At 40.1% G+C, this 21,501-nt stretch overlaps 1 protein-coding gene across 1 annotated transcript; it reads right to left on the bottom strand.

Annotated features, from left to right (window-relative positions):
* Positions 1-1,761: 1,761 nt before the first annotated feature.
* On the bottom strand, positions 1,762-4,457 carry LOC127361527 (uncharacterized; the record flags this gene model as incomplete). The annotated part of the gene is made up of 5 exons (XM_051396220.1): positions 1,762-1,914; positions 2,382-2,662; positions 2,791-2,960; positions 3,095-3,425; positions 3,940-4,457. Coding segments are annotated over 4 exons (1,251 nt in total), but the record flags the coding sequence as incomplete, so codon positions are not given.
* Positions 4,458-21,501: the final 17,044 nt, after the last annotated feature.

Here is a 21,501-nt window from a genome sequence, read left to right as displayed (position 1 = left end):
GTCCATAAACAGTCAAAGAACACCAGTGAAAGAAGTCTGGAAATGCCTCTGCTGCAGCCTGAAATAGTAATACTAACTAAAGTACCCCAAAACTTTCAACTCAAGTCCAAAAAACTTTATTATACTGTACAAATAGCCAATCACAGCAAATTAAACTAATCAAGTAGTCCAAACACACTGTGCTGCATGTCATACATGATAACCCACCCTTAAGGTTATTAGAAGTAGGGATGCATGTTATGGATTTCTTTTTCATCCGATATGATAACCAAGAATTACTCGCTTCTCATGGCCGATACAGTTCATAACAAAAAGACAGTGAGCAAAAATGGATGATTTAAAATTCCATTGTTCTGATCTAACTGACACACAAACTTCACAAACATACTTTGGCTTTCATGGTGCATGAAGCCAATCAAACATTTTGCATAAGAATTCAAAATAAATGGTTATTATGGACCAATAATTTATCAGTTGTAATTTAATTATTGGAATAATTTATAATATAAATTTCTCATTATCAGCCAATAATTTATCTGCTCCAATAATTTTCATGCATCCCTAATTAGAAGCTCTTTTGAGACGGCTCTTGTGGGAATATCTAGTAAATTTTCTCCAGGATTTAGTACACTTCTTGCTTTTTTGCCCAGTAAGTCAAAAGGCATTATCCATAATGTAAACCAATGGATTTTGGGTACCACATAGATTTAATCATAGTAACTTCTCATAACTGAATATTAAATACAAATACTACAAATCCTGAAGTGTAAGAGGACCACTGCTGAAAAGCTAGCCACTCACCAGGTGGAGCACTGGGAATATCCTACCTATCTGTAACATGGACACGTGCAAAGAAATTATGCGTTAGGGTTTTAAAGTACCCAAAAAGCCATTCAGCTGTCTCATTAGTGTCTGGGCAGGTTATTAAAAGTGAACTGCAGTATGAAAGTAGCTTTGTGAATCATAGCAGATCCTCTAACCCTTTTGAAAGATTTAAACACCACTTTGTCCTGTGATAATGTGAACATCTTTTAAACTTGTCCCCACATTTTATTATGTTTTAGTTCCGTAAAAGCTTGTGAGTCTACATGTCACAGAACACGTATTCCTTCAATATGGTGGCACTGATGGGGTTCATTAGGCTCTAGGCAATAGGCTAAGGTACATATACACTGATCACCACCTGGGCACCCTGGTTATACAGCCCCATACGCAAAACAAACTGCGAACAAACTGTGTGTGACACCTCTCCATCAGAACCAGCATTAACTTTTTCAGCAGTTTGAGCAGTAGCTTGTCTGTTGGATCGGACCACACGGGCCAGCCTTCGCTCCCCATGTGCATTAACGAACACATGATCCTGTCTCCGGTTCACCACTTTTGAGAGGTACTGACCTCTGCAGACCGGGAACACCCCACAAGAGCTGCAGTTTTGGAGATGCTGACCTTCTAGCCATCACAATTTGGCCCTTGTCAAAGTCACTCAAATCCTAACGCTCTCCATTTTTCCTGCTTCAACTTTAAGGACAAAATGTTTACCTGCTGCCCAATATATCCTACCCACTGACAGGTGCCATGATATTCACTTCAGTCGGTGATCATAATGTTATGGCTGATTGGTGTATATACACAGTACACATCCACTGAGGTGAGATTTATCCAGGTTTTCCTTCTCCCCTCTATTTCTGCCAGGTGTATCTTGTCAATACAAGATGTGATGCCACTAATTCTTAAATATATATTACTGAGAAGAATTCTCACTCAGGGTAGACACATTATTTCAATTTATTTCAACCTTAATCAATCCTGTCCATTCTACACATTTATAGCAAATATACCAAATAGGAGCCAGACAGAGATCCACAAGGGCCTTGACAATGGTGGTGGAGTGTTGGAGGAGTGAAGCAGCACTGACTGCAATGATAGAGAGACAAAACAGTTTACAGTAGGTTTAGATCATTTCAACAATATTATCTCTCTGTGTGACAGAAAAAACCTGAGATTCCAACAATGTCGTCTGCTTGAACTTTACTTGCTAAAAATGACACAAGACGAGAGTTTACAGCTATGCTAGGGGCTCTGTCAGGGTGTAGTTAGGAACAGAAAAGCTTTGTGCTAAATGTCAGCACTTTGATGTAGTTTTTCTAACTATTAATTTATAGACCAAAGTGAAGTGATGTTGAAATCAAATTACAATTTTGACTTGATAGCACTAGAACAACAGTCAGCAGAATTCATCCTTGGGACCATGAATGTCTGCACCAAATGCCATGGCAATCTACGCAATAGCCTGAGATATTTCAGTCTGGACCATTGCAATCTGTAGAACTAAGCTGCTAGCATGGCTAAAAATATTGCAGAGATAATTGATAAATACATACGTGCAATGCAGTGTTCTTCATCCCTCTTTGTGTTTCTCCATCCCATCCATCAGGTCTTACTCTCTGAGCGCAACAGCCCAGCTCTCCTCAGCACGTTTTTCACATTTGGGATCAGCTTGTCATTGAAATCCCACAGACGGGTGTCCAATTGGATCTTCTCCAGTGGCTGAACAGTATGGGTGCTCAGTGGAGCGTGAATAATATGACACAACTCGGGTGGAATCTTGAACTCCTCTCCAAACTTCTCAAGCACTAAATGCACCGAAGTCTGCTCCACCATCCTGTGAAGCACACACGGTCACTCACAGATCATTATCTGAATGTTGCTGCTGAGACCTATTATACTATAGTTTTAAAGCACCATATGGGGGAGAGGAAAAAAAAAAAAAAAAAAAAAATATCAGTTTACCTTGGCTGAACAATCAGCTTGTACTCTGCCTTCCCGTCAGGCACCCACTTATAGATGCGCTCAAGAATATTAAAGCTTGGTACCCCTCTCCATTTAGGCAGGAGACCACTTTTACTTTCCTCAAAGGGTTTCTTGGGATAGATATGTTTTTCAATGAAAAACACCCCAACCTGCAGAATGTGGATGCAGTAGTTTGATGGATGCATTTTAAGTTGGGAGGACAGAAAGAAAATACAGTAAATACCAAATATGATCAGTATGGATATTAATATTATATGACTGAAAAGCACACAGAGTACCCTACTTTCGGGTGCTGCTGTTGGAGTATGTCCATGAGAGGTTTTAGGCTGTTGTGTTGGTATGGCATTATAATCTCATCGATGTCATGCAACAGAACATAGCGGGACCGGTCCATGGATCTGTAAATGCACTCATTAAGTGTGGCTAACTGGCCAAAATAGTGAATATCCCCTCCATACATCGAGAAGAGCCAGCCACGAGAGGGGTTCATATACTGGGTGATGGGCCAAGAAACCATCTCCACGAAGCCCTCCTTGCTGTAGCTCTGCAACAGGCGGTCGAGATCTGGGCCACAGCTGGTGTTATAGATCACCACTCTGCCCACACCCAGCAATCTGTAGTTAGGTGGTTCACAAAACAAAGTCATGTTGATTCAAGAAACACTAAAAAAGACTACAGCCACACGAATGGCTCTCCCAAGGTACAGCAGTGCTCTTAGCTATATGTAAATAATGGAATGCCAACATACTGATGTGGGTTTGGGAGATAGCAGTGACTTCCTGGTGTCTTGTTACCATGAAGTTGCTAGGCAACCAGTGGAGACTTTAGGAAACTAAGCTGAAGCGCTATCAACCTTCAGTCTGGACCAAAAATGGTGGACTAGCCGACCGACTAACCCTTGTTATTTACTCCTTAGGCATTAGCATGGCTAATGTAGTTAAGACTTTTGCACCCACACTGAGTAAGAATAATAACTGCATCACCTTACAGTGTAATGCTGTCTAGAAGCCCTACCATAATATAGTACCTTTGAGAACTGTAATGCTCATTTGAGGCCATTCTTCGTGGTGGTGGTGGTGTTGTTCTGTCTACCGTCTGTATTCTGTATGTGTTGTGTAGCGTGCTGACCTGTACATCTCCAGGGTCTGTGCATACTGAAGTGCATTGTTGAATTCAAACAGGTTGGAGATGCAGACTGTAAAGTCATACTGCAGCTCCTCTTCCTTTCCTTTGGTCTTCTGGTTTCTTATGGGGAGCCAAATCTGTGAAGATACCTCCACACTATCTAGCTGAGACAGAAGACTGACATGGGTTGCCCTGCAGGTTTGAGGAATTTGACACATGACATCCGTAGTGGCAAAGGGAAAACCAAAGTTGTCTGAGTGTTCATGAATTTTAGCTGGAGTTGTTGTATTTGATACCTGGCCTGCACAGCAGAAAAGACACTGAAGGGGTTGGATGGAGTCTCTTCTGAATATACTAATGATGCGTATATCGAAACCATTCACCCTTTGGTCCATGTAGGCTGACACCAGCAAGTGCTTGGTATTCTTGAGGGGGGTGATGGTCTTGTCAGATGTCTCCAGGGGGCAAGAGTTTGGACCCCGACGCAGGTTTCGGATCGGGTTTGGGATGGCCTCATCTGGTCCGGGGAAAATGACAACCACAACCACGAAGATGAAGATACCAATGGAGAGGAAGAAAAACTTCCGTCTGAGGTTCTTCCACTTTTCCATTCAGCCAAAGATGAGAGAATTCTGCAGCAGAAGTTAAAGTCATCATTACAGATATTAGACATTTTAAAAACGACACTTTAAAATACACATCTGAGTTGATGAAGTCAAGCTAGCAGCTCTGGAACACAGTATACAGATGGAAAATTGATGAGTGAAACAAAATCAACTTGTTAGACAAATCAAACTTTGTTTAATCACCCATGTATTCAACAAAACGACATTCATATCCTTTTCTGTGGGGTGCCTCAAGGCTCTGGATAAGGACCATTGCTTTTCTCATCGTATAGGGTCCCACTTGGCAACACACACTGAATTTAATGTAAATTTCCTTAAATATGCTCCTATTTATATTCTTGTCTTTCTCAGTGATCCATATAATGCATGTAAACAGACATTTATCATCATGGACCTTAATCTGTTAATCTCAGCACATTGCTCTGCACACAACCAAGCTGCGTCCTTGACGGGCAGACTGGGAACATTTCGGCCAGGATGGGATTGGTTACTATCCATTTTGTTGCGTAAGGCTTTAACTCTTGTTCAACTTTGTGTTCATTTTGTTTCCATGGGGAGATTACTTAAGAGCTGGTCCTTGGCAAGAACAGAGCAAAGTCCTAGATATGGTCACTGGATGTTAATGTGGGGAGATTGATTACTTTGTGCATGTTGCTTAGCTCTTTAGACTAAAAGGTGCCGTCACGTATGTTAACACTGACTACTTAAAAAAAAAAAAAAAAAAAAAAAAAAAACACATACAAAGCAGTTTCTAGACGTTTTATATCATTCTGTATATTTGTTGTTGTTAACAAACAACAAATGAAGAACCAAAACTTGCTCTCTTATGAACAGTGGATGAATGGTTTCAATTATATATGACGAGGTAGTTTAAACTGATGATGACTGAAAATTAAATAATCACACACTGGATTATATTATATTTTTGACATCATGTCAGAGGGAGGCAGGGTGGAGGGCTGGAAATGGCTCCCCATGCTGGCAGTTTGAGATTTAGGTATTTGTAAAGGTTTAGGCTACTGATATTTGTACACATGTTCACATTACAGGCAAAATAAATGCATTAGCCATTATGGCTGGCTGCAGGGTATGTTGGCTGTGGGACAGTTAAGATGCAAAACAATTGTAGTCTGTTTATTCAGCAGTCTGTAGTCCTTTAGAAATGTACCTAAGTTCGCCTACATATCTTCATTCACATTTATTCATTGTGCACATATTAAAATTCTAAATATAAATATTAAAAGTCTCTCCTGATTTAAAAATGCATTTTTTTGTGTTGCTCGGCCATGGGTCTCTCTCTTGGCCCTGGTCCACCTCTCTCTCCTCTGACCGCATCACGCTGCGTTGCGTTTAATGACGAACCACACAGACAGAAATATTAGACAAGGGCGATATAATTGCTGAATTTCCGGAGAGTTTATGCATGTGAAAACATCACCGGTGTGTGGGATTTCACGTTCATAAAAACAAGTCGTTAACAACAGGAAACACGAAAGGATAACTAACTAAAACAGTTCATGAACCCACCCAGAGTCATTTTATTGTATATTAAACATTTAATTTTCTCTATTTCTCAATCTGACAATGTTTTTTTAAACCAATAAAAATGTTTGCACAAATGATTTATCATATCCCTTGAGAAGAAAACACCTCTTATAACAATAAGCAATGTGCCGAATGTGTCCCCTAGAGAATGAATGGGCACCGTGGTCAGTAGGTCGCCGCTGTCATTTGACCTATGCTATAGTTAGATCACTTTGGTCAAAGTAAAGTGACTTAAACAAGCACAGTTCAAATAATAGCGACCGAACAATAAAGAGACTTACATCAATTGCGTGAAACATGGAGACAAACAGCAGGCCAGGGTCCAGCATCAGCTGCAGGTGTGTCTGTGATGTGCGCAGGTGGAGCGAGATGAACAGACGTTTGGCACAATGTGGCCCTTAAAATGTGAGACAGCCAATCAGAAAGAGGTATTGCCACCGTGTCCTGACAGGATAAAGCAGTGGTGGAAGAAGTAGTCAGCTCCTTTACTCAAGTAACAGTATGTCCTGTATTTAAAATCTTAGTAAGTATTATCAGCTGTATGTGGGACTACTAGTACTTTATAAGTTATAGTTAGTTTAGTCCAACTGTATCACATCAGCAGCAAACACAAAAGATAACATGGACACTGTAGTTAATTTTGTTGTAAATCAGACATTTAATTTCCTGTATTTCTCAATCTGCCACTGACTTTATAAACCAATATGTTTACACAAATGGCAAATCATATTCCTTGAGAAAAAAACACCTCTCTTAACACTGCACTAACATTATGTAACTGTAATTGTGCAAATACTTATTAATCCTGTGTTGTTTTTTATATAGAACAATATATGAGCGATATATTTATTTTCTCTTTTCTGTGTGCTTTCTAATCGTTACCCTAATCCTTACAGGTTGTGCCATACCCAGCTGGTGGTTGTAGTAATAGTAGTAATAGTGATCTTCAGATTATAGCCCATCAGCAGAAGCATTAATCTACTAAAAGAATAGACATTGTTTTTCACCAGCAGATGTCACCAAACAGCAAACATTCACCATTATTCTCTGTTGCTGCGTCAGTCTGGCCCTGGCTGCGATGTATTTGTTGTGCTCATCATCATGACAGATGGCAATTAAAAAGAGCCATCTTTGATATGAAAGATAAAAATATATATCATCCCATAAAAGACAAATCAGACTGTAATATAAAAATATATATATTGCTGACTGCTACTGAGCATACGGTATAAATATATCCATAGGGGAAATGGAGAATCCTTACAGTCTAAAATGTAGAAGAATCCTTTGACCGCTGATCAGTTCCCAGGTTATAAGGACACAACCATGGATTAACATATTAGGGGGCACCAGGGCCATTTGAGCCCAGTCACCTCCAAGCTTAGTACAGAGCACACAGCAGATTATAAACGGACGGCAGCTTCATTATTTGCCCAGACACTAACCAGTGCTCCTGTGCTGTATCTGGCCCCAGGTTTTCTGTGTGTTAGGTTGAGGTAATTTGATTATACACAGCTTTATTTATGTGTCCACTGTGTGCACAATATGATTTAGATCTTATTTAGAAACAGGGCTCCTCTACGAGAGAGGTAATAATGCCGCCTTACTTGATATTGTACTTTGATATGCAATTAATCAAATTATCAAAAAACAAGAGTCTGCAGCCATACTAGCGACCCTGTGACGCTGTGCTTTGGCACAATGATGCTTTGAGCCAAATGCTAAAACCAGCATGCAAAAATTCTGGAAATGTTATGTATAATATATATAATGTTTACCATGTTCTCCATCTTAGTTTTAATATTTACCACTGAACATCTGTGACTGATGAGTGTTCATTAGTGTTGCAGGTACTTTAAAAATTAACATTTTGACCTGATGATGCTCAATGAAGAGTCAGCGGATCCCCAGAGTTATTGCTATTCCTCTGGGGACCTTAAGTGTGTGATAAAAACCACTGACACAAAGTGAACCTGGGACTTTTCAGTCTCCTAATTGCCTTGGGCTGGTTTATAATCTAGCCTTGGACACAAAAACAACACTACACTTGAATATGCTGACAATTTTTATTTTACATTAACAATAGCTAGAAACAAAGAACTAATTGGTTTTCTTTGGGCTTTAATGGTATCTCTAGAATCCCTGTTAGCAGCAGAAGATCTCAAGCAAGCAAATTTTCCCTGGTATCGTTACACTTCTCAACGATTCAGCACTTTTGGAAACACAAATCAGAACAGCATCAGCACACAGGCCCTGCTCATCCACCAAACCAACCTCAAACTGCAGATCTTCAAAAGCCTGCTAGCCCTCAGAGACCACAGAGTCTCCCATCCTCCCAACGGTGGAAGCGCCTGACCCATTTATGTAAATTGGAAAAAGTTGATTTTAGGGTTGGGGTTGTATCCAGATTCTAGATTCACATTCAACTGCCAATTAATTATTCAATGAGGACTTTTTTCTTCTTAATCCAGAACCAAACTGGTGAAAAACGTGGCTGGATGATTTTATGTAAACTGTTTTAATTTTGCTGAGGTGAAGGGCTTATTAAAGACAAACTGCTTTTTTTCTATCATGTTAATCATTTTACTTTTAGCTCTTCAATCATGTCTATATAATCTATGGCAGCACGGTGGCCCAGTGGTTAGCACTGTCACCTCACAGCAAGAAGATCCTGGGTTCAATTTCCGACTGGGGAAGGGCCTTTCTCTGTGGATTTGCATATCTGTATGTGAAGTTTATTCTCCAGTCAATGCATTTGACCAAGGCACTGGCTTAGATCTGGAGCCAGCTGCCCACTGCTCCTAGTGCTTAAACAAATTTCACTAAATGTTGTACTTAACAATCAAGTTGATTTTGATCCTAGACTCCATTCAATCAGTTATGTGGTTTTCTCATCTCATTGAACTTTTATCTTCTTTACCCATGAGCTGTATGCACATAATTGACAAGAGCACCAGAAATGATTTCACTAATAAGCGATTTTTAGTCTGTCGACCGCAGGTGAAATTACTGTGAGGACAGGAAGCAGTGTTGGACATTTGAGAGGCAGACATATTTTATTTCTCTGTATCATCACAAGACAGAAAGCTAAATCATTGCTAGCACAGTGTGCGCCTTACCAACTCCTGTAACGTTCCCTCCTCTCAGAGTGCAATGAAGTGGAGCCAGTCCCTGCTGTTAGGGGATGTATTAAAAGTTATGTATTTCATTGACATATGGTCGTACATATTCAGTAAAAAGTTTGTACAGTAAATCAGTAAATAATGTGTCTCAGTCCTATGTATGGGGTGTCTGAAGAACTGTCTTTTTATGTGAGAAAGTGAGAGAAAGCACTCTAGGTTAGCTGGGCTTTTATTTTCAGTTGTCATGTAAACTAGGTAAATACATCCTTCTTTACAATGAGCCCAATGTGAAAGGAAAAAACAGACAAGGAGTGGAATGGTTCACCTGTTTGTGTACAAAAATCTACAACCCTCGTGCCAGAACTGTGTTTTAAATGTGCAACAGCATGTTTCTTTGGCCACTTGGGGGCAGCACAGATGAACTGTAAACACAACCATATCATATTATCATCTTAAAAAAGGTAACTTGATATTAGCAAATAGTTTCCTATTTACACAACCAGCGGACACACATATAGCAACATTAGCATTTCCACCTGACTAACGTAAGTCCAGTATTTACCCTCTGTACAAATCTGTTTTGGTCCATCAACTCCTGAAGGACATATATGTCTTTTTAGCTGCAAAATGCTCTGCTATGTTAACTAGCTGGTCACTAACTTTGTCTGTTTGGTGTTTGGCAGGTATAACCCACAGTGGGTTTGAGCAGTGAGAGTGAAAGAAACGCAGTAAAGTTGTGAACTGGGAAACCGAAACAATGAGCTGAAAGATTGTAAAAAGTTATGAGAGGAACTGCAGAGTTGAGTGATAATTCTTTGTAGGTGCATATGAGTGACCACTTTCATATTACTCATAGTCTTTTGATCCATTGTTAATATAAAAATATTGATTTCAGAGCTTCTTTCTGCTGCAGCATCATCAAAGTGTCAGCTCATCCTGTGCATTATCTACTCAGCACACACTCGGCAAGAGGCAGGGTTCAGTTGTTATATTCATGATGATGTATGATTTTCATAATTAAGTCAATCTAAAACATTGGGGCATTAGGGTTTTAAAGGAATACAAAAACCATTCAGATGTCTTCTTAGTGTCTCTACGCATTAAAACTGAGCTGCAGTGTAAAAAAAGCTTTGTAAATATGTGAAGTGTAGCAGATCCTCCAGCTCTTTATAGCAACCTGTGTACCATGGACCAGTGTCTCCACCTGCTGTAAGAAATCAGTTCAGACAGCAAAATGTACACACATATATAGGAAGATGTAAACGTCTTCTAAACCTTTATCTGTCATTTTACTGTAGCTTCTGAAAAGCTTGTTAATCGTACTACCTTCCATGTTTTTCCCAGATGGTGGCAGTGAAGGTGTTCATAGCAGCAGGTTAGGGTACATACAGTACAATGCACTCCTGGTGAGATGAGATTTATCCAGTTATTACATGTCCCCTCTGAGAGAACATGCACATCCCGATTAATAATTTAATTTCTCACTTAAAAGTGTTTTGTTCTTCCTACACAAACAAGACTTATCCAGTGCACACACACACACAAGATCCTATTATTACAGGCATCATTTTCTAAATACTGTAGTGTATGAAACTGTAAAAGTCATGAAAGGAAATTCATGGCATCCATTTTGGCTGGTAACACCGTATATAGAGAGTTCAATCAGGAAAGATGCCACAAGTGATTGAAGACTTTGGTGGTGACCTTGTATATTATACCAGTTTAGTCCTAGAAATAGTCAGGGATTACCCCAAGGGAGCCATAGACTGGGCTTTGACACTGGTGGGGGTGTGCTGGAGGTGGGAAGCAGTATAGACTACAATGATGACAGAGAAACAAAACAGTCCAAAGCTTCACAGATCGGTTTCAAGCTATTCATAACAAGAACAACATTTGGATTGCCAAGACGATAGTGTTTATAGTTTCTGGTTGGTTTGATATAAATGCTTGCTTTGCATTAATAACTCCTTGTGGATTTTTTACTTTTTAATAAGGCCTTGAGCCTGCACTTATAAATGTCAATAAACAGCTCTTTTCCAGAAGGTAAGAGGTAATAGGTCTTCCTCATGAACTAAAGAGGATAAACAGAGACAACAAACCCAACCCAAACAAAATTGTTCTTTTCAATAGCTTATAACTACTAAGTATACTAGGAATCTGAAAATATTTTAGAATAAAACCTCCTGGGCCTCTAAGGGTATTAATGTTGCTTGTCTTAGTATTATTACATTCACATTCCACGTAAGCTTTTTTTGTGATCTATTTTTTGGGCCTTTTATGCCTTTATTGGGGGTGGAAAATGTCAAAACCTGGCACCTACATTACCCATAATACATCTCAAATGGCAACAGGTGAGTTGGACATTCTGGTGTGTTAAGCTAATTGTAATGCTACAATCTAGCAACAAGCAGAGATGAGGACTGAGGTCTGATGAGCTATCTTTTTTCTAACTCCACAAACCAATATTTTTTTTTATTTTCAAACTTCAAATTTTTCATTTTTAAAATTCAATCCCAACAGACTCTGACTCAGATGACATCACTTGAGGCAATTTTCCCACACAGCTCCCTCTGGAGCCACAAAAGACACTTTAAAAGACAATTAACCAGCACACTGCTGTACTGCTGATGTGTACAGCACAGCTATTGTCTCCCTCTCGCCCATAACAAACTTAATTAATGCTACACAAATAGCCCATCATAGCAAATTAAGCTATAGCTATTAGTCTAGTACAAGCCAAGAGCTCCCTATAGCAGCATGTCATACAAAGCAACCAACCATTAAAGTAATTAGAAGCTTATTTAAGTAAGTCATAGTTCCTCAATAAATATTATAGATTAAGGTTTTAATAAACTCTTTTTCTGAAACTTTCTCAATGCTTGGCAACCCAACAAAGGTCCACACACAAGGGAAACGCACCAACTCCCAATGTGTAATGTAGGACAAATCCAAGACAGTCAAGGCCGAGTCCAAAGAGGCTCAAGTCCAAATGAGAAAGACGGAGTCAAGGCAGAGACAGAAAAGAATGCTTTAGCCATTTGCTAATGAGATGAGTTTTGGCAGCCAGGTATATGATTGCAAGTGACCTTGATTGGTAACCATGGTTACCATGCGGCCAATGTCAATGCCTGTTGTAGATGGATTTTGAATTAATTCATTAATTATTTTCTGAACAAGTGCAATTCATCAATGGTTTTGTTTTGAAGAAAGGAAGTTACTTAACAAAAAGTCCAGAGTCCTACCGCCCTGCTTAAAACCACACTGTCTGAGATGTCATCATCCCACTGCCTTCTGGCTTCCATCATCACTATTACCACCATCATCTTTTATGCTCATCGGACTTCCGCTGTCTTCAGCAACTTTGTTGTTTCCGGAGGCGAGGATGGTATATGATAGGGACAGTTTCTCTTGCTAAGGGAGGTAGTAGTCGATGGTCTGGTCCCACAGTGCCGTTGGATCTGATGCTGCTATATAATCTATTTCTCCAGTTGAGACTCGCTGTGTCATGTTTGTGTTGTGTTGCAGTGTACATTGAACTTGACACTGATTTATGCTGACAAACATATTTCACACCACATCAATAATGTGTCTTGGCTGTTAAAGGACAAACGTCTCTTTGGTCATTGTAGTCCATCAAATACCAGCCAGTGAATTACTTTTTCCTCACGTCTCCCTATCACATACACAAACACACAGATTTGTCCTGCTGTCTCTATTACAGCAGTACACAAACACACACTCACAATCATCCCCCACATTTACAAAAATGTTCTCACACTTTCTTAATGGAGGAAGTCTGATCATTGATTTTCATGGGAGTGCTGCCTTCACACGATCCTGGTGGTGTTTTGAGCTGCAGGCCACAAAGGCAGAGCGATGTGTGATGCAAAGGAGGCTTTAGAGAGCCTGCTTTGCATTTGATCGACCTCTTACTCTTTCATCAGCAGCAATGAGAACTTCTCCTCAGCCACGATTAGAGGGGCATGTAGAGAGATGTAAATTTAGACAAGATCATAGCGAAAGCTGGAAGGCTTAGCCAGCCAGAAGTTAGACAGATAAATCAGGTCAAACAGAACAGGGGACAGAAGCCGCAGGAAACATTTGTGCAGAGTTTCAATTCGCACTGAAAGATCCATCCCTTTGAAAGTAGTGAAGTGGCACACACACTTGACCAGATGCAAATGTGTTGATTTTCCTGTATTTATACATTAAGGGTGAGTTTCACAGAACATGCATAAATGTGAAAAAAGCAAAATGATTAAAATTCACCAAAAATGTTGCAAAGTCAGTCATGTTTCTCACCTGTGCTCTGTGCTGAGTTCAGAGATTAATCCATTTTGTAAGACTTTCATAAGTTATGAGAAGAAAAATCTGCTAATATTTCACTGTAAACTGTTTTCATAGACACAATTTCACTGGTAAAAAACAAGGTGTGCAGATTATCCAGAAAAAAATTGCTGCTGTTTTGTTAGGGTAAATTACGAGGAAGAACTAGGAAGAATCATGCAATCTGGCACTAATTCTGGGTAGATCAGAATCTATTATAGGTCGACTAGCTCAATTGAATCATGGTCACCTGAACTTGCAAAAGGAAAGCTTACAAAAAGACGATTAATAATTCATACTTGGGCCAAAATGGAGCACTTCTTTCAAAGAAACTCATCTGGAAATGAACAACTTCTTATAAACCCAACACAACCTACAAAACTGAATTTCTGTCTTAATCTTTCCCATAATTAGTACCAATTTGCAGAGTTCTTTTCAGAAAACCTTAAAGAAGTTATTAAGTCAGAACTGTAAAATTAAGTACCATAATGGTTTTATTGCATTACATAATTCAGAAGTTTTAGGATGGAGGCATCTGTTTCAGAAGCAGATACCTCAAAACCTGTGCACATAAAACTGTGATTTGGGTTCATTTGCAAGCACACCCATCTGGAGGGTCTAAACAAACAGATCTTAAGTTGCACTGAGCATTGCTTGCAGTACTGTGATAGACAGCCGCTGTATTTGCACAAGTTCAGTTTTGTTTCTGGTATATTGCTGCCTTTACAAACATTCACACCTGGGAGTAGAACCCCTGTCTGCTACTGTCGACTGCTGAGCGGCTCCACTGGAGCATGTGAGTGCTAACTGCCTTTCTCATTCATTTTTCCAGAGCACACTTTTCATGAGCTGACCTGCATGGGGAGCTGAACCAGAATTTCCAGTCTCAAGGTTTTACCTTTTAATCTACCAGAACAATGAAAATCTAAATCACGTCAGATAAACCTGATAGGTAGATATAAGATAAATGCAATTCCTCTCTAGATTTTTTTTAGATGTTCTCGTGTGAGGTACAGAAAAGTGGTCGCCCACTTTCCCAGAGAAAGGGAAAATTGACAGATTTGGGTTTTAACTAGCTTGTTGTGAATGTGGTGCAGTAAAAATCTGACTTAAAAAAAACAACCAAACAAACAGGATTAGCTGCAACCACAGTTAATCCCATTTTATTGCAGATACCTCTGTGTGTGTGATCTGTGTGTGTGTGTGTGTGTGTGTGTGTGTGTGTGTGTGTGTGTGTGTGTGGTTGTGTGTGTTTGTGTGTGATACATGTGTGTTTTTGTACATGTAGATATGAATGCTTCTTGTTCATGTGTGCTGTGTTCAGGTTTGAAGGCGTTGTGTTGATGGAGGGATTCAGTAGCTATTTCCTTTTTTTAGATTGAATAAATTATTGTGTTGGCAAGCATCCGTGTCTGTATGTATCTGTGTCTTGCATGTGTGTGTGCGTGTGTGTGTGTGTGTGTGTGTGTGTGTGTGTGTGTGTGTGTGTGTGTGTGTCTGTTACACACACTGTAAATCAGCTCCCTAAGGTATCACCACCTCTCAGCTCTCTTCACATGTTGTGTAGCCTCATTTTCAGCTTGAGTGCACAGATGTTTGCATTGAGGTAAAGAGACACAGCACAAGTGGGTGTGTGCACGCGTGTTAGTATCACATGTAGGTGTACGCACATATGAACAGCAGAGAAAGATAAAAAAAGGAACAACAAACACACTGAGTTGAATAATGTGTTTGATGAGGGTAAATGTGTAAGCGAATGACTGTATCGTTGCCTGTTGTTATATGTGCTAATTGACTAGATGTTTCCGAGCTATTAGACTGTGTATTTCCATTGGCCAAGGGGCAATTAGCTTATCAGGCGGGAGCACACACACTCAAAACCCCACAGACGCACAGACGCACACACGCATACACACAAACATAGATACTTGACAGTTTGATCAATGGATGTCTTACTGACCATAATGACTCGGTACGGCCCCCTTTCAATGCAGCACAGCTTGAGTCTGAATACAATAACCCTTTATCACAATCTCACGCTCGCACACACACATATACAACGCACACACACACACACACACACACACACACACACACACACACACACACACACACACACACACACGTACACAACACACGCACACACACTATAAATAAAAGGCACATCAATCATAATCATAGGCACCTTTAAAGACAATACAGCCGAGAAGAGAAGGGAAATGGCATATCCCTAATTACTGTCTCACCGTTGTTTATGCCCAATTATCACACATAAACACACATATACTGTATGAGTGCCTGTGCACACATACACACAGAGACACACAGTGGCAGTAAGGGAGGATGATGAAGTTTCTTTAAAGACAATTGGGTCTCATGGACCCAGAACAGCCCTTAGTGCCACAAATCTTTTTTCTTCTCTTCACATCCACTGACTTTACATACAATCCCTCTCTCTCTCTCTCTCTCTCTCTCTCTCTCTCTCTCTCTCTCTCTCACACACACACACACACACACACACACACACACACACACACACACACACACACACACACACACACACACACATAACTCAACAGATTCATGGATTGTTTTTTCCTTTTCTCTTTCCCCCTTTAAGTTTAAGTGATCTATTGATCTGGTGGATCTCTCCCAGTAACCCCCTGCTGGGTTGGGAGAGCCAGCCAGTCCCCGGAGATTGGAGAAGCTAGACTGTCTCCCATCGATTAAAATGAGTCATCAACGCACCTTAAGATTGCATTTATTTTTCTGTGTAGCATGTCAATGTGTCTATGTTGACAGTGTGTGTGAGTATTTAGTCCGTGGGGGGTCTCTCATTGATTGTGCAATATTTTTCTGTATGTGTTTGTGTGTGTGTGTTCTGGTTTAGCTATACTTGTGAAAGCTGAATTACGACTTGCCTGGTCCTCACTGCAACACATATTTTAGGAACCATTTCTGGTCTTTGGCAGGGGTTTGATGTACCTATTTCTTAGCGTTAGTTTAAAGTCTTGTTGTCAGCGGGGGGTTGTCGGGCAAACAACAGAAAAAAATGTTACAGCACCAAACTTCAAGACATTTCTGTATATGAAACATGCTTTAAGACCTGCTTTAAGACCTTTATGCTAAAATGTAATATAATATTCACAGGTATGTTCTCAATAGTGTATAATCACCTAAATATAGGAAACTTGCAACAACAAGGAGTCATGGTGGAGAGTAAGAAACGATCTAAAGTGTGGCCTCATTTCATTTCACAAAGCAAGTTGACAGCGAGATGCCACTGAATAGTTTTCTGGCCACTTTTTCAGAACTTCACAATAAGATTTTAAAAAATCAAACACATTTTACATATCACAGGGCTTATGAAGTTGATATTGCTAACGTGTTAGCAATTTCCTGTTTACACATCCAATGTGTTGCCTTGCAGCAAGAAGGTCCTGGTTTTGAACCCAACTTGGGACTTTTTGTGTGGAGTTTGCATGTTTGCATAGTTTTTCTATGGCTTTCCTTCTGATGCTCGGGGTTCTTCCTCCCACATCAAAAGACATGCATGTAAGCTATTACACCGTGCCGTGGCTACACACTGCTGCTAAATAGATACAAATTCACAAAACATGACAATTGGTTGTAATTATGCAAAACAATCTGCATTCTTAAATGGCAAAGATTCCCATTTGTGTTAAAAAATGCGAGAATTTCCTGATCATCCGGTTAAGCCACTAAAAGCATTTGTTGTAAGATTAGGGGCATGGTTAAGGTTAGGAAAAATTCTGTTATGTTTAAAAAAAACCAATGTTGACTGAGAGATTGTTTGGAAATGGTTAAACAAGCACCAGTCTTTGGTTACATTACACAGCTTTCTGGCTAAACAATTGCAATTGTTAACCTATATCCAGCATACCTGATTGCTGGACTAGAATTGGCCAAAAAGCATTTAGGTGTTTATTCTCAACTTAAATTGTACCCAAGTCTAAACCTAAACCTAACCTAACCTTAAATATATCTGGCAGCCATATAAGCCATTGATGGATCATATTTGGTATTGCAGAAAACAGCCAAGTGAACTCAAACTCAGCAGCAATCTGCCCGATCTAAGAGTTTACATTGAATATTTTCTTTTTTCCCCTCCATGTCCTGAATTTGTAATGTGTCAGCTACAGCGGGTGGTGTGTTGAGTTCAAAGGCTTATATGAGAAGAACATGATATTAGTAATTTTGTCTTTGAAACACTTAGTAACAGGAGTTTTTAATATGAAGCAAAATCATTTGTTTCTTTGGTTTATGTGCTATAAGGTAGGATTTTGTATCTTCTTTTACAGAGCAACAGTGGATGGAAAGACAGAAAAAAACGTTTTATTTTTACTAAAATTCAAGAAACACAGACAAAATCGAGGCTAAGAAGCTACACAACATCCAACATGGCTGTTTAATTAGTACTGGAGTTAAAGTTGTATTGAAGTTATGTTAGGGCTACAGACATTTAGGTTTAAGGCAGGGGTCAGCAACCTTTACTATCAGAAGATAGACTTTTTTTTTGGTCCCAGATTTAAAACAAAATCTCTTTGGAGCCTTATAATGCTAATTTCTCCTCACAGATGAAGCACACCAGTAAGCCAGCAGCATAGTTAGTGAAAGGATGTGATGTATAACACACATTTTAGTAACAAAATGTTACAGTTTTTAAATTCGGTGTGTAATGGCTACACATTTTTACAATTGGAGAACGTAAGAATCACTTTAGACCATCGACAATGATAATTGAAAGTGAATGGGAGCGACTAGAGAGGAGCTAAAGAGCCGCAGGTTGCCTAAGGGTTCATAAACCTCCAGCAAATGAGAGGGGAGTCAGTACAGTGTCCTCACAGGTGTAGCATAACCAACATGTGTGGTAAGTGTGAAAATGCTCATGCAGAGTGGATCTTTTTTCTTTGGCCTGTGGGGACTCTGAGTACAGTCAGCATCGATTTTCTCAGAGGAAGTCAGCTGCTGTAAGTGGAAGCTTTCTATTGGATTTATTTACTCCCTTTTCTTTTCCTCCTCTCTCCACATCTCTTGTTATCTCTTCCTCCTGTTTTTTCTGTCTTCCCCTCAAAGCATCCTTCCCCCCTTTCCCCCTTCTGCTGTCTTTCTCTCTCTTTTTCTTCATTTCTTGCCCTCCCTTTCCTTTGTTCTGTTCTCTCTTTCTTTCTGTGTCACATTTCCATGTTGTTGCTGCTCTCTCTCTCTCTCTCTGTTTCTCTCTCTCCTGTGTCTTGTGTTTTTGTCCTCTGCAGCTGGCGTCACTAGACAAACAGGACAGTAAATTTGCATTGCAACACAGAGTTCGCCATCACATTCTGCACTGCAAGTAGATACTGCTGAAACAGGAGCAACCTGTCGCCCCCCCCCCCGCACTGACGTTTCCTCCTCTGCCTCTTCCTCCCTTCTTCACTCCCCTCTTCATCTCAAGAGCTGCCGTCGACAGGCTGCAGTAGGATAATTGAGAGTTCTATAGATCGCATGGGGAACATCGATTCCCTCCACTGCTCTATTCTCTTCTTACTTTCAACAACACCTCCTCTTCCCTCCTTCCTCACCTGTTTTTGTTTCTCTCTCTCTCTCTCTCTCTCTCTCTCTCTCTCTCAATATCTCTCTCTCTCCACCTGTCACTCTTGTTCTGTCTCCCTGCCTCTCGTTCCTTCTGTGATCACTAGTTGTAACTGCTGTGATTCGCTGCATAGATAATTCAACCACCTCCTGATCTATCTGTCTGGTAATCTGTTGGCGTATCTCTCGTTCAGTCTGTCTGCTGTACAGCGCATCATTTTCTATTGTGGTCGAGAGGAGAGATGGCTCGTGAAATAGCCCTCGGAAGCTGCCAAAAGAAATGAAGAAACAGAGGCAAAATAAAAAGCAACGTTGTGATTTCACAAATATTGAATTTCACTCCCTTTTACACTTGTTGTCTTAACCTGCCTCCTCCACCTTGTTTTTACCGGCTTGTCAAAATGTGAAATTGTTGAGGGGTTGTTGTTGCTTTTACCCAGATTGTTCTGGGATTATAAGGCATTTCATACACGTTCAAGTAATAATATAAACCGCATCCATCTATCCATCCAGTCATGATTATCCTTAACCTTTTGGTGCAAATAAATCTCCTCCATTTTTTGCAGTTAAAACAATGATTCAAGCTCATGGAAGTCATTATATTTGTGGCTGAAAACAGCCAGGAGCCGCAGTTTGAATGGAGTAAAAAACTGGGTAGTTTGCAGCAGGACAAGACAAACGAGAGCTCCATCTACAGCAACATAAACTTTAACAGCACAGAATCTAAGGAGAAAGAACTTTCTCCTTGTCTGAATGACGAGTGCTCGCCACAGAGTAAAGTGGACAAACACAAGGGCAATGAGGCACCACATACAGAGACAGATAACAAAACCAGGTTGTCACAGATTATCACTTTTAACATTTCAGGGCGAATACTTACAGAGACTAAAGATTTCATAAACTGTGTATATATATTTGTAATAATATACAGACATTTTTCATCCCTGCGTTAAGATAAGAGTGCAGAAAAAAGTTCTCTAACTGGAGCAGAGGGCTCTGTTTTCTTTGCTGTTGCAAGGCTGGGTTGTTTGCACATTGATCTGCCTTTCACTACTCTGCTTCTCTCCTGATATGGATTCTTTGGCTTGGCCTTGACTAGCTCGCTTACACTCAGTCATCTTGATCTGCTGCCGACGCCGAGCAGCGAACACAAACAGCCGACCCTCGGCTGGTTTCTCCCTCTATCTGGTTTCTGAGCACTATGCCCGCTCATTGTTTCACCTTCAAGCAATTACTGCGGTGAGTTGTTATCGCAGCCATCATGTTATTTGGATGTCCACATCAGTTACGGTGTGTCATATAAAATGTCTTCATATATTTCTTATGTGAAAAGTCCAATTTTGGTGACTCACGCTGCAGGTTATATATATTTTTCTGTCTCTTTGGCTTGTGAATCTTTCTCAGAAACCCACTGGATGATGTCAAAAATGCATTGTCACCCAGCCAAAAGTAAAATAGTTTTCCTTAGTCTGTGAGAAGTTGACATTGTGGAGATGAAGGCTTTTCACCCAGAGCTGGACAAGGGGCCCTAGAAAATGTCAAGGATTATAGATATTGTGTCAGAGCTGCTGTTGAGCTGTTGTCACGGGGCCCACAGTTTCGAGCCAGGTCCCTGCTTATAACAGCAGCAACATGTCTCTCATTTGTAGATCCAGTCTGTATTATATGGAGCCCCAAAGTGTTCAATATTAAATAAATAAATTAGATATAAAAATTTAAAACTAAACCTATTATTATGAAATGTTATTTCAGCATTTTTATTTCAAATTCAAAACTCTCTTTTTACTTCACAGTGGCATTTCTCATGGCAGTGGGGATTGTCAGCAGATATGAGATCCCGCCCCTCTCAACTGTCAGCCAATCAAATGTGTCCAAGCCCCTCTCCTAGCTGGCTCAGCACCTGCCACCCTGAACTGTGCTGCCAGCTAGCTAACTAGCTCCTGTTGGCTAGAGGAATCAATGAGAGAGACTGTCCTTTTACTCTTCACAGAGTTTTCTCTCTGGAAAATCTGTAGAATCACAACACTGCTGAGGTAGCTCTGAATTAATCAGCTAGCTGTTGCCGTTAACACTGGATCTTCAGTTTGATGCTGAGTAATAATTCAAGGTCACAACCTAGTCGAGCTATTTGGCTCGGGAAGCAACATATGTGGCCTTGTTGAACCTGCAATAACTTTTTTGATCACCTGTGGGCAGCTGAGACAAGTTAGGAACATACTGGCATGCCTTTTATTTTGATTTGGTGGCCGACAGTTGCTTATGCACTCCACGTTCCTGAGAAGTGACAGTAAAAAGTGACATGAAATAAAAGTCTCATTGGGAAAAGTTCATTATGGAATAAAAACAGACTTTTGAAA

The sequence above is a fragment of the Dicentrarchus labrax genome, unplaced genomic scaffold, assembly GCF_905237075.1.
Source record: "Dicentrarchus labrax unplaced genomic scaffold, dlabrax2021, whole genome shotgun sequence".
NCBI classification, from domain to species: domain Eukaryota; kingdom Metazoa; phylum Chordata; class Actinopteri; family Moronidae; genus Dicentrarchus; species Dicentrarchus labrax.
This window is presented reverse-complemented; position numbering and strand designations above follow the sequence as displayed.